Raw genomic sequence first — 19,525 nt, 5'->3', positions numbered from 1 at the left:
GTTGGGGGAGGGGATGGAGGAGGGGGGACGGGGAACGAGACGAGACAAGCAGGGAAAGATAAAGGGCTATGCAGGTTCACTGGGGGAATAGAAGACATGTGTGGGGCCAGAGTAAGAGCAGGGAAGGGGACAGAGGCAGATGAAGGACAGGGACTAGTAAAGGCTGAGACAAGGGAGGTTGCAAGAATGAAGGAACGAAGGTTATGTTGCACTAAAAGTTTCCAATTGCACATATCAAAAAAGCTAGTGTTGGTGGGAATAATCCAGATGGCACAATATATGACATAGCTCCATTCAGCAATACTAAACAGTCCTCCAAAGTAGTACGTTCAGTCAACGGTTTAACAATTGCAAATTTCAGGGAAAGCCTACAGCAGTTAGACTGGGATGAGGTGTACCGTGAACCTGATGCCAATTTAAAATATAATTTATTTCATGACATTTTTGTAAATGCATTTGAAAACTGCTTCACCAAGAAAATAGTTAAATATACTCGTAAGAAACCTTGTAACAAACCATGGCTTACTAAGGGTATAAAAATATCTTGTAACCGGAAAAGGGAAATGTATCTGACAGCAAGAAAGAGTAGTGACCCAGAAACTATCAAAAATTATAAAAACTACTGTGTTATATTAAGAAAAGTTATTAAAAAATCCAGGAGTATGTGTATCATGTCTGAAATCAGCAACTCTGATAATAAAATTAAAACAATTTGGAATATTATTAAAAGAGAAACAGGTCAACCAAGAGCAGAGGAAGACAGTATTACCATCAAATTGAATGAAAGCTTTACGAACAAAAAGTCAGAAGTTGAAAATATTTTTAATAACCATTTTCTAAATGTTGTGGATATAGTAGGATCCAGGTGTTCATTAGAAGATGCTAGGCTGTTAATGGAAGAGGCCATACCTATGCAATTTGATACAATTGAAATCTCACCCACTTCTCCCTCTGAAATTAGGAAAATAATAAACTTGCTTAAAAGCAAAAACTCACATGGAATTGATGGCATTTCCAGCAAAATACTAAAAGCTTGTTCTCAACAGATAAGTAAGATTCTCAGCCACCTGTGTAATAGCTCTCTGGAACAGGGCATTTTCCCTGATAAACTGAAATATGCTATTGTTATACCTTTGCATAAAAAGGGGGATAGATCTGATGTCAACAATTACCGTCCAATCTCCCTTCTAACAGCTTTATCCAAAATTTTTGAGAAAGTAATGTATTCAAGAGTAGCTTTACATATCTGTAAAAATGAAGTACTAACAAAATGTCAGTTTGGTTTCCAGAAAGGTTTTTCAACAGAAAATGCCATATATGCTTTCACCAGTCAAATTTTGAATGATCTGAATAACCGCACACCACCCATTGGGATTTTTTGTGATCTCTCAAAGGCTTTTGATTGTGTAAATCATGAAATTCTGCTAGACAAGCTCAAGTATTGTGGCATGAGTGGGACAGTGCACAAATGGTTTAATTCGTACCTAACTGGAAGAGTGCAGAAAGTTGAAATAAGTAGTTCTCGTAACATGCAAAGATCAGCACATTCCTCAAACTGGGGAACTATCAAGAATGGGGTTCCACAAGGGTCAGTCTTGGGTCCTTTGTTGTTCTTATTATATATTAATGACTTGCCATTCTATATTCATGAAGAGGCAAAGTTAGTTCTCTTTGCTGATGATACAAGTATAGTAATCACACCTGAGAAACAAGAATTAACTGATGAAATTGTCAATACTTCTTTCTGAAAATTACTAAGTGGTTCCTTGTAAACGGACTCTCACTGAATTTTGATAAGACACAGTACATACAGTTCCGTACAGTGAATGGTATGACGCCATTAATAAATATAGACCTTAATCAGAAGCATATAGCTAAGGTAGAATATTCCAAATTTTTAGGTATGTCCATTGATGAGAGATTAAATTGGAAGAAACACATTGATGATCTGCTGAAACGTTTGAGTTCAGCTACTTATGCAATAACGGTCATTGCAAATTTTGGTGATAAACATCTTAGTAAATTAGCTTACTACGCCTATTTTCACTCATTGCTTTCATATGGCATCATATTTTGGGGTAATTCATCACTGAGGAATAAAGTATTTATTGCACAAAAGCGTGTAATCAGAATAATAGCTGGAGTCCACCCAAGATCATGCTGCAGACATTTATTTAAGGATCTAGGGATATTCACAGTAGCTTCTCAGTATATATACTCTCTTATGAAATTTGTTATTAACAACCAAACCCAATTCAAAAGTAATAGCAGTGTGCATAACTACAATACTAGGAGAAAGGACGATCTTCACTATTCAAGATTAAATCTAACTTTGGCACAGAAAGCGGTGAATTATACTGGCACTAAAGTCTTTGGTCACTTACCAAATAGTATCAAAAGTCTGACAGATAACCAACAAGTATTTAAGAAGAAATTAAAAGAATTTCTGAATGACAACTCCTTCTACTCCATAGAGGAATTTTTAGATATAAATTAAGAAAAAAAAGGAAAAAAAAATAAAATAAAATAAAATAAAAATAAAAAATAAAGAAAAAAAACACAAAAAATAAAGTTGTTATATTAACTTAAGTATGTTGTTAAATTAACCTAATTATGTCATGTATTGGAAAATTCGACTCGTTCCACATCATTGCGAAATATCGTATTCATGATCCATGGAACTAGTATTAATCTAATCTACAGGTTGCGAAGCAGTTGTTGCATGTGTTTCACAGCATGCTCAAAAATTGAGTGGTCCAGCTGTCTCTTAGCCACAGTTAGGGCCATTCACATGGACAGACAGCTTGTTAGTGGTTATGCCCACATAGAATCCTGAACAATGCTTGCAGCTAAGTTGACACATCATATGATTGCTTTTACTGAAGACCCTGCCTTTGATGGGTACGAAATATTGTGAGAGGACTGCAGTAGGTGGTAGTGGGTAGATATATGAAATATGTCCCGTATCTGTCTTTTATATGGATCTGAGCCCTCAGGAAAGGAGTATGGAACAGGGGTGAAACAGGGACAGGCATAAATACTGCATAGGTTGTGTGGGTGGTTGGTTTAAAAGGGGGGTGGGGGGGAGACCAAACTACGAGGTCATCGGTCCCTTGTTCCAAAGGAAACAATGCCACAAGGATGAGAATAATACAATGAGACTTACAACACAAAACAGAATGAAAGGAAAAACCACAACAACGACTGAAGGGCAACAAACACTTAAATGGACAAAAGGGGACATTAAAACCACAAAGACGCAAGAAACAGGTACAAGGGGTTAAAACAAGAAAGCAGGTTACCATGGCTGGCTGACCATGAGGATAAAAAGGAAAAGCCGGCCTCTCTGCAACACATTAAAACCCCCACTCTGAAAACACTAGGGTGCAGGACACACAGGGACAAAGGCTATATGCTAAATGTAAAACTTTAAGTCGCTGTTGAGGCATTGTCGCACAACACCAAAGGTAGGGTGGTGGGAAAGTTAAAAGTCTGCCACAGAGCAGATAAAAGTGGGCAGTCCAGCAAGAGATGGACAACCGTCATTCGTGAGCCACAGCGACACTGAGGTGGGTCCTCGTGACGAAGGAGGTAACCATGCGTCAACCACATATGGGCAATGTGGAGCCGACAGAAAACCACAGAGCCCTGCGAGAGGCACGCATGGAGGTCTTCCACACATTCGTAGTTTCCTTAATGGCAAGCAGATTGTTGTGCATACTGAGGTTATGCCATTCTGTCTCCCAAAGCCGCTATGCAGTGTAATACTGAATGCAGGTCAGTTCCAGAGATGCCGATCTCCACAAGCAGTTTCCATGTAGCCTGTTTGGCCAGCCTGTCAGCAAGTTCATCACCTGGGATTCCGAAGTGACCTGGGGTCCACACAAACACCACTGAATGACTGGACCATTCCAGGGCACAGATGGACTTCTGGATGGTCGCTACCAAAGGATGATGAGGGTAGCACTGGTTGATAGCTTGTAGGCTGCTCAAGGAGTCAGTACACTGGAGAAATGACTCGCCTGGACATGGGCGGATGTGCTTAAGAGCACAAGATATGGCCACAGTTCTGCAGTGAAGACACTGCAGCCATCTGACAAGGAGTGCTGTTCTATATGTCCTCCATGAACATAGAAAAAGAAAATGTGACCATCAGCCTTCAGTGTAAACCACTTAATCGCCCAGTACATGTCGAGAATCGAGAGGAAGTGACAGCAGAGAGTCGCAGCATTAACTGAGTCCTTAGGGCCACGTGAAGGGTTCAGGCAATGCTGTGGCCTAGGTGTACACCATGGAGGTGTTCATGAATGGTAAAGGCAAGGACACCAGTTCGTGGAAAAGGGATCGGACACGAACTGCAATTGGAAGCCCTGACCTGGGCCGCTGATGAGGGAGATGAACCGCAGTGGGTGGGAAAGGGAGACGGTGATTCCGATGTGCAGGGGAACTACTAACGTGTGCAACGTAACTAGAGAGCAACTACGCACACCTAACCTGCAAAGGAGGGACTCCGGCCTCCACCAGGACGCCGGTCACTGGACTCATCCTAAAAGCTCCTGTCGCTAGGTGAACGCCACAGTGGTGCACTGGGTCGAGTAAACACAACGCTGAGGGCACCGTTGAACCATAAACCAGACTCCCATAGTCAAGGCGGGATTGAACAATGGCTCTGTAGAGCTGCAGCAGTGTAGAGGAATTTGCACCCCTGTTGGTGCTGATGAGGCAATGGAGGGCATTGAGGTGCTGCCAGCACTTCTGCTTAAGCTGACGGAGGTGGGGAAGCCAAGACAATTGGGCGTCAAAAACCAGTCCTAAGAATCTATATGTCTCCACTTTGGTGATTGCATCGTCATTAAGGTAAAGTTCTGGTTCCGGATGAATGGTACAATGCTAACAGAAGTGCATAACATACGACTTTGCAGCCAAAAACTGGAAACCGTGGGCTAGAGCCCATGACTGCGCCTTGTAGATGGCTCCCTGTATGCGCTGCTCAGCAACACCATTACTGGTTGAGCAGTACGAAATGCAGAAGTCGTCTGCATACATAGAAGGTGAGACGGACGGCCCTACAGCTGCTGCTAGACCATTAATGACTACTAAAAACAGAGATACACTCAATACGAAGCTCTGTAGGACACTATTCTCTGGGATATGGGGGGAACTACAGGAGGCACCAACATGGACACGGAAAGTACGAAGTGACAGGAAATTTTTGATAAAAACCGGGCACGGGCCTCTGAGACTACACTCGTATAATGTGGCAAGGATATTCATCGCCAGGTGGTGTCATACACTTTTCGTACATCAAAAACAACGGCAATCAGGTGTTGGCAGCTGGAAAAGGCTGTTCAGATGGCTGACTTGAGGGACACAATATTATCAGTGGTAGAGCGACCCTGGCGGATGCCGACCTGACATGGAGCCAGTAGGCCATGTGACTCCAAGACCCAACCCAACTGCCGACACACCATACGTTTCAGAAGCTTACAAAGAATGTTGGTGAGGCTGATGGGCCAATATCTATCCACATAAAGTGGGTTTTTACCAGGTTTGAGCACTGGAATGATGGTGGTCACTCACCATTGCAATGGAAAGACGCCATCGCACCAGATCCGGTTGAAGATGACGAGTGGATGTCGCTTGTAGTCCAATGAGAGATGTTTAACCATATGACTGTGGATCCAATCTGGCCCAGGAGCTGTGTCGGGGCAATGTGCAAGGGCACTGAGGAGCTCCCACTCTGTAAATGGAGCGTTATAGGGTTCACTGTGGCATGTAGTGAATGAGAGGTCTTTCCTTTCTATCTTCTGTCTGAGGGTGCGAAGGGCTGGGGGGGGTAGTTCTTCGATGCAGGGGCTTGAACATAGTGTTTAGCAAAGTGCTCGGCAATCGCGTTTGCATCTGTAGATAATACATCCATTATACAGAGTGATTCAAAAAGAATACAACTTTAGGAATTTAAAACTCTGCAACGACAAAAGGCAGAGCTAAGCACTATCTGTCGGCGAATTAAGGGAGCTATAAAGTTTCATTTAGTTGTACATTTGTTCGCTTGAGGCGCTGTTGACTAGGCGTCAGCGTCAGTTGATGCTAAGATGGCGACCGCTCAACAGAAAGCTTTTTGTGTTATTGAGTACGGCAGAAGTGAATCGACGACAGTTGTTCAGCGTGCATTTCGAACGAAGTATGGTGTTAAACGTCCTGATAGGTGGTGTATTAAACGTTGGTATAAACAGTTTACAGAGAATGGGTGTTTGTGCAAAGGGAAAAGTTCTGGACGGCTGAGAACGAGTGATGAAAATGTAGCACGCATCCAGCAAGCATTTGTTCGCAGCCCAGGAAAATCGACTCGCAGAGCTAGCAGAGAGCTGCAAATTCCACAGTCAACTGTATGGAGAGTCCTATGAAAAAGGTTAGTTATGAAACCTGAACGTCAACTACCCGAGGCGATGGATCGGCCGCCAGGGAGCCCGTGACAGAGCACTTCATCACTGGCCTCCAAGAAGCCCTGATCTTACCCCCTGCGATTTTTTCTTATGGGGGTATGTTAAGGATATGGTGTTTCGGCCACCTCTCGCAGCCACCATTGATGATTTGAAACGAGAAATAACAGCAGCTATCCAAACTGTTACACCTGATATGCTACAGAGAGTGTGGAACGAGTTGGAGTATCGGGTTGATATTGCTCATGTGTATGGAGGGGGCCATATTGAACATCTATGAACTTGTTTTTGAGTGAAAAAAAAAACTTTTTAAATACTCTTTGTAATGATGTATAACAGAAGTTTATATTATGTTTCTTTCATTAAATACACATTTTTAAAGTTGTGGTATTCTTTTTGAATCACCCTGTATTAACACCGGGAACACTTGTTGGGTCTGGTACTCGATAACACATTTGATCCTCGCCCAGACTTGGGAAGGTGACATATGGCACCCAATGGTAGAGACATATCTCTCCCAACACTCCTGCTTCTGTCGTTTGATAAGTTGGTGAACACAGGCACGAAGCCGTTTCAAGGCTATGTGGTGCTCTAGGGAAGGGTGCCAGTTATGCTGCTGGGGAGCTCACCAACGATCCTTAATTGCTGCAGTGACTTCCAGCGACCACCAAGGTACTGCCTTTCGGAGAGGGAGGGGGGGGGGGGGGGGGCTGGGTGGCACCCTAAAGAGCAAGGAATTGTGTTTTTTGCCACAGAAACTATTGTTGAAGTCACATGCTCAACCATCCCATTGATGTTACCGTGTGGGGCAGAGTCAACGGTGACCCCAGAGGTGAAAGTTTTCCAGTCTGCCTTGGTTAAAGCCCATCTGGACAGGCATCCATGGGCCTGATGCTGGGGCAGTGAGAGGAAGATGGGGAAGTGGTGAATACCACACACGTCATCTTGTGCTCTCCAGTGGATAGATGGGAGAAGTCCTGGGTGGCAAATCGATAAATCAATGGCCTAGTAACTACCATGAGCCACACTGAAATGTGTGGCAGCCCCAGTACTTAAGAGGCAGAGATCGAACTGAGACAGTGAAGTTTCAACATCTCTGCCTCGGCCAGTAAGCACAGTGCCACCCCCCAAGGGGTTGTGGGCCTTAAAATCTCCCAGAAGTAGGAAAGGTTTACTGAGTTGATCAATTAGTGCAGTTAATACATTCAGGGATACTGCACTATCTGGAGGAACATACACGTTGCAGACAGTTATTTCCTGCGTCGTCCTTATTCTCATAGCCACAGCTTGAAGAGGGGTTTGAAGGGGCACAGTTTCACTACAGACCGAGTTGAGGACATAAACGCAAACTCCACCTGACACTCGATTATAGTTGCTACGGTTCTTGTAGTATCCCTTATAGCTGCGGAGGGCAGGGGTCCGCATTGCCGGGAATTAGGTTCCCTGGAGGGCAATGCAGAAAGCAGGTACTGCTGTAATTCCACTGGAGGATGACATCATCGTGAGACTGGGAAGGCATGGAATATTCAATGAGGAAATTTACACCTCAGGGTCACCTGCTGCCACCAACGTTTTGCTTGAGCAGTCTATATCCATTGTGTCTAAGGGTCCGGTGAGAACTAGGTCCTCGGTGGACACCCAAATCTCCACCTCGTCCGCAGATGCAGTGCTTGTAGGTAGTGGTGGTGTGGGTACCACCACAATTCCCTTGGTCTTGGGGACCTTATTTTTAGATTTCTCTCGCTGCTCCTTGGGTTTCCCCTGGCTGGGAGGACTTCACTGATTCAGTCTCTAGGACTGAGGATGAGCGTGAAGCCCTATTGACCAGTTGCTGTTGGGCTCTTCAGCCACTGGCGAGTGTCATCTTTCCCACTAGCAGACTCACACTTTTCAGGCTCATAAGTGGGGACTGGTATCCCCAATGGTTTGGGGGGGGGGGGGGGGGGGGATGTTGCTCTTGAAGCAGGTGGTGCGGGAGCAACGGGGAGGGAAGTGCCCCCCCCCCCCCCCCCACCATCAATGGGTCAGGTGTAGTCTTCTGGTTCCGAGAGGCGACAGGAATGCGAGGAAGTGATGGGGCAACAACTGTTCTTGTAGCAGCGGCGTAAGAGGTGGTCATAGCCACAGGATGTAGGCACTCAAATTTCCTCTTAGCCTCAGTGTAGGTCAGTCAGTCCAGGGTCTTACATTCCACGATTTTCCTCTCTTTCTGTAAAATCCTGCAGTCTGGCAAGCAACATAAATGGTGCTCTCAGCAGTTGACACTGATGGGAGGCGGGACACATGGAGTATTGGGATGTGATGGACACCCACAATCTCGACATGCTGGAAGTACAGTACTTAAAGCACCTCACTGGGGAGGGATATATGGCTTGGCGTCACAGCGGTATACCATACCTTGACCTTCTCAGGCAGTGTATCACCCTCGAAGGATAAGATAAAGGCACTGGTGGCAACCTGATTATCCCTCGGGCCCCGATGGACGAAATGAACACCTCGCTGCTTTAAATTGGCACGCAGCTTGTCATCAGACTGCAAAAGAAGGTCCCTGTGGAATATAATACCTGGGGGGGGGGGGGGGGGGGTGATGGAACAGAAACATCCCTCAATTTGTCACAAGTGAGTAATGCCATACATATCAGGTACCGGGGTGAATAAGATTCACTGCCATCCTTAGTGTGGCATTCCTCCCATGTTGTGACCAGGGTGGGGAATGATTTGGGGCCATATTTCTTAGCACTGAAGTTAGACTTTGCCTGCTTAGAGACTGCTGGTGGCAAACCACCAGCAAGACATGACATGCAACACTCCATGGCTATCATCCGCCCTGATGCCACCAATTCCAACCAGGGGCCCTCCCCACGGGTGCCACCCAGCCTCAGCAAGGGCCACCTGGCAGGATGGCCATTGCCGGGAGTCCCGATGCCCCAGGGAGATACGCATCTATTCCATGGCATATGTGGGGAATTAACAGCGCAGGCATCAGCAGAGCGATCCCTGTGTTGTCAGGGGCTACAACCAACAGGGTACATGGTGGCGCCACCACAACCGACTGGCTACCATGCTGGATATGAGGTGCTAGTAAGTACATGGTCATCGTCGGTGCAGGAAGCAACACTGCATAGTGCATGGTGGAAAAGATACCCAGGAAGGTGTCCCCTTGCCCAAGAGATGGAGACTGAGCAGGATTGCAATGGTATGGCGAGAAAGTGGACTAAACATCTCAATGCACAATGGACATGATGCACCATGTAACACGCTCTTCCTCAATTGGCTTACTCTTCGGAAAAATTTTGAAAAATGGAGGTCAAACATGATGGGGGACTACCACATAAAGGCCGAAACGTGAGAGTCTCCTTTTAATCGCCTCTTGCGACAGGCAGGAATACCTTGGGCCTCTTCTAACCCCTGGACCCGCAGGGGTCAAAGCATTGTGAACACGAAGTGGGCGCTGATTGTGTTGTTGTTGTCGTCCTTCAGCTGGAAACCTATATCCAGCAGCTGGTCCATGTGGTAGCATGAAGTTCACTTCAATTTCATTTAACTCGTAACTGGTGTCTATAATCTCCGCAATCCACCAGTCAGAGTCATACACACATGCCAAAAACATCCCCCTTCTCAGGTTGTGAATCTGAATATTATCCTGCAGTTTCTGAGGTGTTGGCTGAATGAACGAAATTTCTTCTTTCTTTCTCTTTAAAGTGCATACAATACAAGTTTATCCACCACTTTGTGAGTCCAAAAATGTGCCTTCTGAATTTCTTTCATGGGAGTTGTTTGTTTGGACCATTCTTCTTTTTTCTGCTCAAGGAATTCTTCGATTTCCTCTTTGGACAAAACAATGAGGGCTGTAGATGTGTAAGATTTCACGACTCTCATAAAATTCTCAGCATTCTGAATCACAGTTGTATTTGGTCTAGAAAGATTATGTTTTGCAGCATGGTGCTTCAGCAGGCCTCCTACACCATCACAAGGCCCCTTCCTGTGACCAGTAGCACTGTATATCCATTCAGTTGGCAGAAGCGACTTAATTAATTCAAACAGCTGGTAACGATTTTTGAAATGACAAGGAGCACCATCAGAAATAATGGTGGTCTTCTCTGCCCCTGTTTGCAGTTGAAGAATTTTGCACATTGCTAGCAAAGCATGCGCTGAGTCATATCCTGTGTCGTCACTTATAACAGCAACACTTGTGGTCTTGTTTTGAAAATATGTCACTCCTGTAAAAAAATGAAACCTGATCATTACTCCAATGATACCCTTGTACTTCTTGTGGGAGAATTACAGACCAATTCTCAGCAAAATCACAGTGAAGCACTAAACATAGTTCTTCAGCCTGTAAAGACCCTTTCACTTCTGTAATGTGTTGTGATAATTTCTTCAGATATTGGTGTGTTACTGCTTTCACTGACCATTTGCCAAGTCCATCAATGAAACTGTCAAAGGCAACAGTTTTCTTGATAGTTTATTTTCCTCTCATGTCTGCATATGTAAGTTCTGCAGAGTTATCTGCTACATCTTCCAGACCAAGTGTCTAAAGACAGCCCTCCCTTTCCAGGTCTGTCACCACACTCTTAAACAAGTCTCTCGCTTTACATCACAGACTAATAATGACTTCACGCGCCCGACCAAGGTGTCATATGTCATGTGCTCCAGTAAATTCTTCGAAGTTACCACACAAAGTTCAAAATTCATGCAGTACACACATAAACAGACATCTCTAGGTGGGTGTGGAACTACCCACTTATGTTGTAGTGCATAAATCTTTGATCTTCCAATATGTGAAGTTGTGTAGTTGCTCTTATGAACTGCAAAAGTTTCTTTAACACTGCATGTCATGTACACTATGTGATCAAAAGTATCTGGACACCTGGCTGAAAATGACTTACAAGTTAGTGGCGACCTCCATCATTAATGTTGGAATTCAGTATGGTGTTGGCCCACCCTTACCCTTGATGACAGCTTCCACGCTTGCAGGGTTCAATCACATGCTGGAAGGTTTCTTGGGGAATGGCAGCTCATACTTCACGGACTGCTGCACTGAGGAGTGGTATCGAAGTCAGTTGGTGAGGTCTAGCACGAAGTTAGAGCTCCAAAATATCCCAAAGGTGTTCTATAGGTTTCAGGTCAGGACTCTGTGCAGGCCAGTCTATTACAGGGATGTTATTGTCATGCAACCACTCCGCCACAGGCTGTGCATTATGAACAGGTGCTCGTGCGTGTTGAAAGATGCAATCACCATCCCCGAATTGCTCTTCAACAGTGGGAAGCAAGAAGGTGCTTAAAACATCAATGTAGGCCTGCACTGTGAAAGTGCCATGCAAAACAACAAGGGGTGAAAGGCCCCCTCCATGAAAAACATGACCACAACACACAATACCACAACCTCATAATTTTACTGTTGGCACTACAAACACTGGCAGATGATGTTCACCGGGCATTCGCCATACCCACACCCTGCCATTGAATTGCCATTTGGTGTACCGTGATTCGTCACTCCACACAACGTTTTTCTACTGTTCAATCGTCCAATGTTTATACGAGGCATCGTTTTGCATTTACCGGGGTGATTTGTGGCTCATGAGCAGCCGCTCGACCATGAAATCCAAGTTTTGTCACCTCCCGCCTAACTGTCACAGTACTTGCAGTGGATACTAGTGCAGTTTGAAATTCCTGTGTGATGGTCTGGACAGATGTCTGCTATTATACATTATGACCCTCTTCAACTGTTGGCCACCACTGTCAGTCAAGAGACGAAGTCAGTCTGTACGCTTTTGTGCTGTATGTGTCACTTCACATTCCCACTTCACTATCACATCAGAAACAGTGGACCTAGGGATTTTTAGGAGTGTGGAAATCTCGCGTACAGATGTGTGACACAAGTTACACCCAATCACCTGACCACATTCGAAGCCCGTGAGTTCTGCAGAGTGCCCCATTCTGCTCTCTCACGGTGTATAATGGCTACTGACATCACTGATATGGAGTACCTGGCAGAAGGTGGCAGCACACTGCAGGTAATATGGGTTTCTGGGGGTGTCCGGATACTTTTGATCACCTAGTGTACCTCTTCACTTTCACAACTTTTTGACCTTCAACTGTTACAGTTATAGTGTCTTTTTTGTTGGCACTCTGGCGATAACAGTCTGATTTATCTTTCAGATAAAATGACTGTGCTATTTGAGCTTGAGCTGCTTCTACAGGATGACCATAATAGGGATCTGGTCTTCCAAAGACTCCTTTTACAGACCTCACATTTCTTGATTAGTCTACCATGTACTTCTCTGGAATAATAATAGTTCAAACTTGCACCTTTTCACTTTAGGATGCACAATATTCAACAGCTAAATTGATATCTGTGAAAAATTCCTGGCAAGAGGTGCTAGAGTGCTTTGGTTCATTTTCTTCTGAAAATGGAATTTCTACTTTGAAGAGCATGGTCAGTTTTGCTGTAGTGTATTCATTCATAGCTTTAGTAATTTCTCTGCCCTTTCTTGATGCACAGAGCGTATGACGACTTCGCTGACCACAGTTTCTTGACAGGACTATGAGAGTCGTTGACTGATTCAGGGTATTTAATTCTTCCTCTATTGATGCAAAATCTGAATCATCTGCAGCATGGGAAGCTTCACCTTGTTCAGATACTATCATTATTGTTGTTCTGTCAAAACATTTAGAACACAAAAAGTCGTCACTGGAAACCTCTTCACTTTGAAACACAGTCTTCAAATGATAACCCTAATTCCCCAACTGAACAAAGTGTTTTTTGTTTGTCTTATATATCACTCTTTTATGGATATGCAAATAATCAGCACATTTCTCTCTCGTGTCGCCCAAGTCAGAAAACATTTTAAACAGTCCTTTTCACAAAAAAAACACTACAACTGTGTCAATTGGCAAATTCCATGCAAAAACACAGAACTCACTGGATGGTCTCAGGTTTCTTAGAAGCTTCTTCAGTAAACAAATTAGCACTGAACAACTACAATACAGAAGCCTGCAATGAACAACCATGACAAAGAAACTGACAAGAAACTACAAGAAAGTGTAAGAAATATCTGCAACAATGAAAGTGAAAAGAAATAACTGAAATAACTGTAACAAAGAAAGTGATATGAAATAACTGCAACAAAGACATTAGAAATAAACGTTGTAACAAGAAATTAGTAAGAAACAACTTCAGTGAAGACATACATTACCCTTAAAAGTTAAACAAATTAAAATAAAACTGTCCAACTTAAAAATGGAAGCTGTTCTTTACAGAGAATATAGTACTCTATGGCATTAATCAACTGAAAAAATGTAACTTTTTTGGATTGGAATTTTTGAAAAAAAAAAAAAAAAAATTCTGTAAATTACAATAAAAATTCAAAAGGCAACAGTAAAAGAACTTTGACAGATGTGTCCAAACAAACTTCTGTAATCATAAAGCAATCATCTTTCAAATAAAAAAAACTCTAACAAAATATCTAGAACTGTTAAGAGAGATACAGCATTTTAAATTTTTTTCTGAAATTCGCATCTTTAAAATTGTGTTCACAGTATCATCTTTGGAGGCCTGTATCTTGGGGCTGGAATTTTTTTTAGAGAAAACAAAAAAATACAGGTTTCTTACTTATTCATGAATTTTAACATATGCTAAACATATGCATAACATCCGAGACTATGAAGGTAACCCCCCCTGCCTAAAGGGATACGGATTATGCCATACACAAATTCTCTCTAGCTGTTGCAACGATTGTATAGTGCTAAAAATTAAGCAGAAAAACAATTTTGAACAAGAAATTCAACCATGTTTCCCTCTTTGATACGTGGGGAAAACATCGAAATAACATAACAGTAACATGTATGCGCATACAATAATACATGAATTTAGTGTACAAATATAGAAAAGCTGTACCCGTATTATTTAGCAGTCAGCGTAATAGTCAAAGTGTTCTGTTGTGCAGTAAATGAACATCTACTGTGCAGGAATGAAGGTAGGTAAATATATGCTTAATCACAAACTTATACTTTCGTAATATAATAATTCCAATCCCAAAGAAAGCAGGTGTTGACAGATGTGAAAATTACCGAACTATCAGTCTAATAAGTCACAGCTGCAAAACACTAATGCGAATTCTTTACAGACAAATGGAAAAACTGATAGAAGCCGACCTCGGGGAAGATCAGTTTGGATTCCGTAGAAATGTTGGAACACGAGAGGCAATACTGACACCACGACTTATCTTAGAAGAAAGATTAAGGAAAGGCAAACCTACGTTTCTAGCATTTGTAGACTTAGGGAAAGCTTTTGACAATGTTGACTGGAATACTATCTTTCAAATTCTGAAGGTGGCAGAGATAAAATACAGGGAGCAAAAGGCTATTTACAATTTGTACAGAAAGCAGATGGCAGTTATAAGAGTCGAGGGGTATGAAAAGGAAGCAGTGGTTGGGAAGGGAGTGAGACAGGGTTGTAGCCTCTCCCCGATGTTATTCAATCTGTATATTGAGTAAGATGTAAAGGAAACAAAAGAAAAGTTTGGAGTAGGTATTAAAATCCATGGAGAAGAAATAAAAACTTTGAGGTTCGCTGATGACATTGTAATTCTGTCACAGACAGCAAAGGGCTTGGAAGAGCAGTTGAACAGAATGGACATTGTCTTGAAAGGAGGGTATAAGATGAACATCAACAAAAACAAAACGAGGATAATGGAATGTAGTCGAATTATGTCGGGTGATGCTGAGGGAATTAGATTCGGAAATGAGACACTTAAAGTAGTAAAGGAGTTTTGCTATTTGGGGAGCAAAATAACTGATGATGGACGAAGTAGAGAGGATATAAAATGTAGACTGGCAATGGCAAGGAAAGCGTTTCTGAAGAAGAGAAATTTGTTAACATCGAGTATAGATTTAAATGTCAGGAAGTCGTTTCTGAAAGTATTTGTATGGAGTGTAGCCATGTATGGAAGTGAACGTGTACGATAAATAGTTTAGGCAAGAAGAGAATAGAAGCTTTCGAAATGTGGTGCCACAGAAGAATGCTGAAGATTAGATGGGTAGATCACATAACTAATGTGGAGGTATTGAATAGAATTGGGGAGAAGAGGAGCTTGTGGCACAACTTGACTAGAAGAAGGGATTGGTTGGTAGGACATGTTCTGAGACATCGAGGGACCACCAATTTAGTACTGGAGGGCAGCGTGGAGGGTAAAAATCGTAGAGGGAGACCAAGAGATGAATACACTAAGCAGATTCAGAAGGATTTAGGTTGCAGTAGGTACTGGGAGATGAAGGAGCTTGCACAGGATAGATTAGCATGGAGAGCTGCATCAAACCAGTCTCAGGACTGAAGACCACAACAACAACAACAACAACAACAACAACAACTTTCACGCACGATAACTGACAAATTTTATGTACTGCTGCCTTGTGAGTTGTTTTAGTCAGGAAACTTGTCCAATTTTGGAGATTATTTAAGTCCCATGTGATACCATTTTCAGCGAGGTTTACTGTACTTCCATCTCCACAGACAAATTGAAAAGGCAAATGCCTACTAGGAATTAATTTGGACACACAACTGAAACGGGATGCACAGTGAAACCAATTATGCATTAAACTATCACATGCGATCTACTTACTATGCAAATTAACCGTTTCGCTGCTGCAGCTGCACACTCTGATTTACGTGCTGAGGGCCACTTTTGTTATGGCTTTACTGCTCACCAAATGCTGGTGTCTGCACTGAGAGATGCTGTTCCCGTTGATATGAAATACTTATCAGCCAATTTTTTGAAAACTATTGGGTGAAAGCTCAGGACGCATACAGATGTCCATTGCACTGTAGGAAAACACAAGCGGCATTTGTATACACATCCACAGCACCTAGGGAACAGTGTAGCAGGACCCGTATACACATCCACAGCAGCGAAATGGTTAAAATCATGTGTTAGTAAGAAACAGCTTCAGTCTTCATATTAAACTTTCTTCCAATCTCACTTAACTTATGGAAATATCTTGTCGGTCAACTCTTTTGGTGTAAAAACAGTTTATGTGGGGGGGGGGAAAGCAGTGACAACAATTAAAGGCATTCTGAACTTAATCATGCCAGTCACAGTAAAAAAAAAAAACAACTCTGTGTCCCCTCTATATTAATGCTGGTCTCCTTTCAAACTAACCCTGGTACTGAGAGACCTACTATAAAGTTTCTTTGAGGAGTAGGAGGAGTAGGAAATTAGAGTTTAATGTCCCGTCGACAATGAGGTCATTAGAGACAGAGCACAAGCTCAGATTAGGGAAGGATGTGGAAGAAATCGGCCTTGCCCTTTCAAAGGCACCATCCTGGCATTTGCCTGAAGTGATGTAGGGAAATCACGGAAAACCTAAATCAGGATGGCCGGACGTGGGATTGAACCGTCGTCGTCCTGAATGCGAGTCCAGTGTGCTAACCACTGCGTCACCTCGCTTGGTAAGGTTTCTTTGAGAGGTATGCACAGAATCTACTAATTGGAATCTGTGTTTATAAACTAGAAGAGTTCTATAATAATGTGGTATCATAAAAAAATAAAAAAAGTTAATTTTTCATGTAAAATATAAATGTAATGTTTAATTTTTAATGTAAAATTTTGTTATTGCACATCTATCAAAATGTAAATGATCTGTGGTAGATAACACCTCCTAGAACACAAGTCTAAAGTCTAACAACTGTACCATACCACTTTATCTTACTTTAAGAAAGACACCTCAAAGTTTGTATGGAACAGCTGTCTCCAATGACTTTGACATCGACGGGACGTGAAACTATATCTTTTTTCCTTCGTTTTACAGAACAGGTGTTTTATTCAACACTTGTAATTATCCTGATATTTACTTCCAGATATATAAATAGCATGTGGTACAATGAAACATAATTACTTGATCTATCAAAAAACAGAATTTGCCGGTAAAACAACACTAATAACATACTAATGTAAAGAATGCTAAGAGAGAGAAAGAAATAGGGGCAAACTATTTGTAATGAAATCTGTATCCAGTACGGTAGGAAGTAGCAGTGATACTGTGTCCTCATTAGACAATTATTGCACAATGACAGTGATCTATTGTTATCAAAATTGCAACAGCTACTATAAATAAATTTAATTACTCATACCATGAAATGTAGATGGTAACATACCTAGTCTCCCAGTTGGTCGCAGTTTTGGCATTTCTCCCTTGAAAAGACCACCCAGGCCATTGTTTTTTGGGAAATCTGTGCTGCTGCTGTTGAATCTAGTGCTGCTACTGCTGCTGAAGTTAGTGCTTCCATTAATGCTACTACTGTCTGAACCTTTGACTTTCCCTGTAAAAAATATACTTCAATGGACAACATTCATTACTAACAAAGAGGTTACAATGTATAAACTGTACAACAAATACGAGACACTGAAAGTATACAAATTTTTGACACCTGAAATTAACCAAAATGAAGATAAACAGCTCTAGCAAGAGTGTACAAATGCGTCAGAAATAAAAGTTTTAATCTGAATGTAAAAGAGACAGTGGGGGTTTGTTCATTTTTCTCATATTTGTTGCTTTTCACAACATTAGTGCTGTCATACAAACACAAAATATTAATTTTCTGTTAGGCAACAGTATGACACTGGAAGTTCACTTGTATCTTACCACTTCGTGGACTGATAACATTGCTTTAATAAATATACTCAATAATTTATGTAATTAATTATAATTAATACCTAATTTTGGAGCAATTCAGGAACATAATGGACATTCAAAATCAAAGTGTTGGACTACATCTGAATCTCAAATTTCATAATTACAGAAACTAAATGCCACACATCCCATACAATGAAAAATAATGTCACTGTTCAGATAAATAAAATGTTGTAACAAATATCCCTTGTTTGCGTTCAATGCATAAGTTGGAGAAGGTGTCTTTCGTACACATTAAAGGGATTTGTACTTTCCTAGAGGATGGTGCTTGAGTTTTCAACTCCACAAAGACAAACTTTATTGCATTGTCAACATACAATGACCCATAAAATTCAATATGAAAACCAGGGCGATGTAATTGAGGACAATATTATGGAAATGGAAGAGGATGTAGATGAAGATGAAATGGGAGATATGATACTGCGTGAAGAGTTTGACAGAGCACTGAAAGACCTGAGTCGAACAAGGCCCCGGGAGTAGACTACATTCCATTAGAACTACTGACAGCCTTGGGAGAGCCAGTCCTGACAGAACTCTACCAACTGGTGAGCAAGATATACGAGACAGGCAAAATACCCTCAGACTTCAAGAAGAATATAATAATTCCAATCCCAAAGAAAGCAGGCGTTGACAGATGTGAAAATTACTGAACTATCAGTTTCATAAATCATGACTGCAAAATACTAACGCGAATTCTTTACAGATGAATGGAAAAACTAGTAGAAGCCGACCTCGGGGAAGACCAGTTTGGATTCCGTAGAAATATTGGAACATGTGAGGCAATACTGACCCTACGACTTATCTTAGAAGCTAGATTAAGGAAAGACAAACCTACGTTTCTAGCATTTGTTGACTTAGAGAAAGCTTTTGACAATGTTGACTGGAATACTCTCTTTCAAATTCTGAATGTGGCAGGGGTAAAATACAGGGAGCGAAAGGCTATTTACAATTTGTACAGAAACTAGATGGCAGAGTCGAGGGACATGAAAGGGAAGCAGTGGTTGGGAAGGGAGTGAGACAGGGTTGTAGCCTCTCCCCGATGTTGTTCAATCTGTATATTGAGCAAGCAGTGAAGGAAACAAACGAAAAATTCGGAGTAGGTATTAAAATCCATGGAGAAGAAATAAAAACTTTGAGGTTTGCTGATGACGTTGTAATTCTGTCAGAGACAGCAAAGGACTTGGAAGAGCAGTTGAACGGAATGGATAGTGTCTTGAAAGGAGGGTATAAGATGAACATCAACAAAAGCAAAATGAGGATAATGGAATGTAGTCGAATTAAGTCGGGTGATGCTGAGGGAATTAGATTAAGAAATGAGACACTTAATGTAGTAAAGGAGTTTTGCTATTTGGGGAGCAAAATAACTGATGATGGACGAAGTAGAGAGGATA

At 42.1% G+C, this 19,525-nt stretch overlaps 1 protein-coding gene across 3 annotated transcripts in view; it reads right to left on the bottom strand.

Moving 5' to 3' along the window:
• The window catches only part of LOC124787881 (WAS/WASL-interacting protein family member 2-like), an 82,860-nt gene that overhangs the window by 38,239 nt on the left and 25,096 nt on the right, over positions 1-19,525 (bottom strand). For all 3 annotated transcript variants that reach the window (XM_047254859.1, XM_047254860.1, XM_047254861.1), the window contains exon 3: positions 17,599-17,763. In XM_047254859.1, coding sequence (XP_047110815.1) covers positions 17,599-17,763 — 165 coding nt within the window. The remainder of the gene's footprint in view (positions 1-17,598; positions 17,764-19,525) is intronic.

Source organism: Schistocerca piceifrons, chromosome 3, assembly GCF_021461385.2.
Source record: "Schistocerca piceifrons isolate TAMUIC-IGC-003096 chromosome 3, iqSchPice1.1, whole genome shotgun sequence".
Classification (NCBI taxonomy): Eukaryota; Metazoa; Arthropoda; class Insecta; order Orthoptera; family Acrididae; genus Schistocerca; species Schistocerca piceifrons.
The sequence above is the reverse complement of the archived record's forward strand: the minus strand, read 5'-3'. Positions and strand labels throughout refer to the sequence as shown.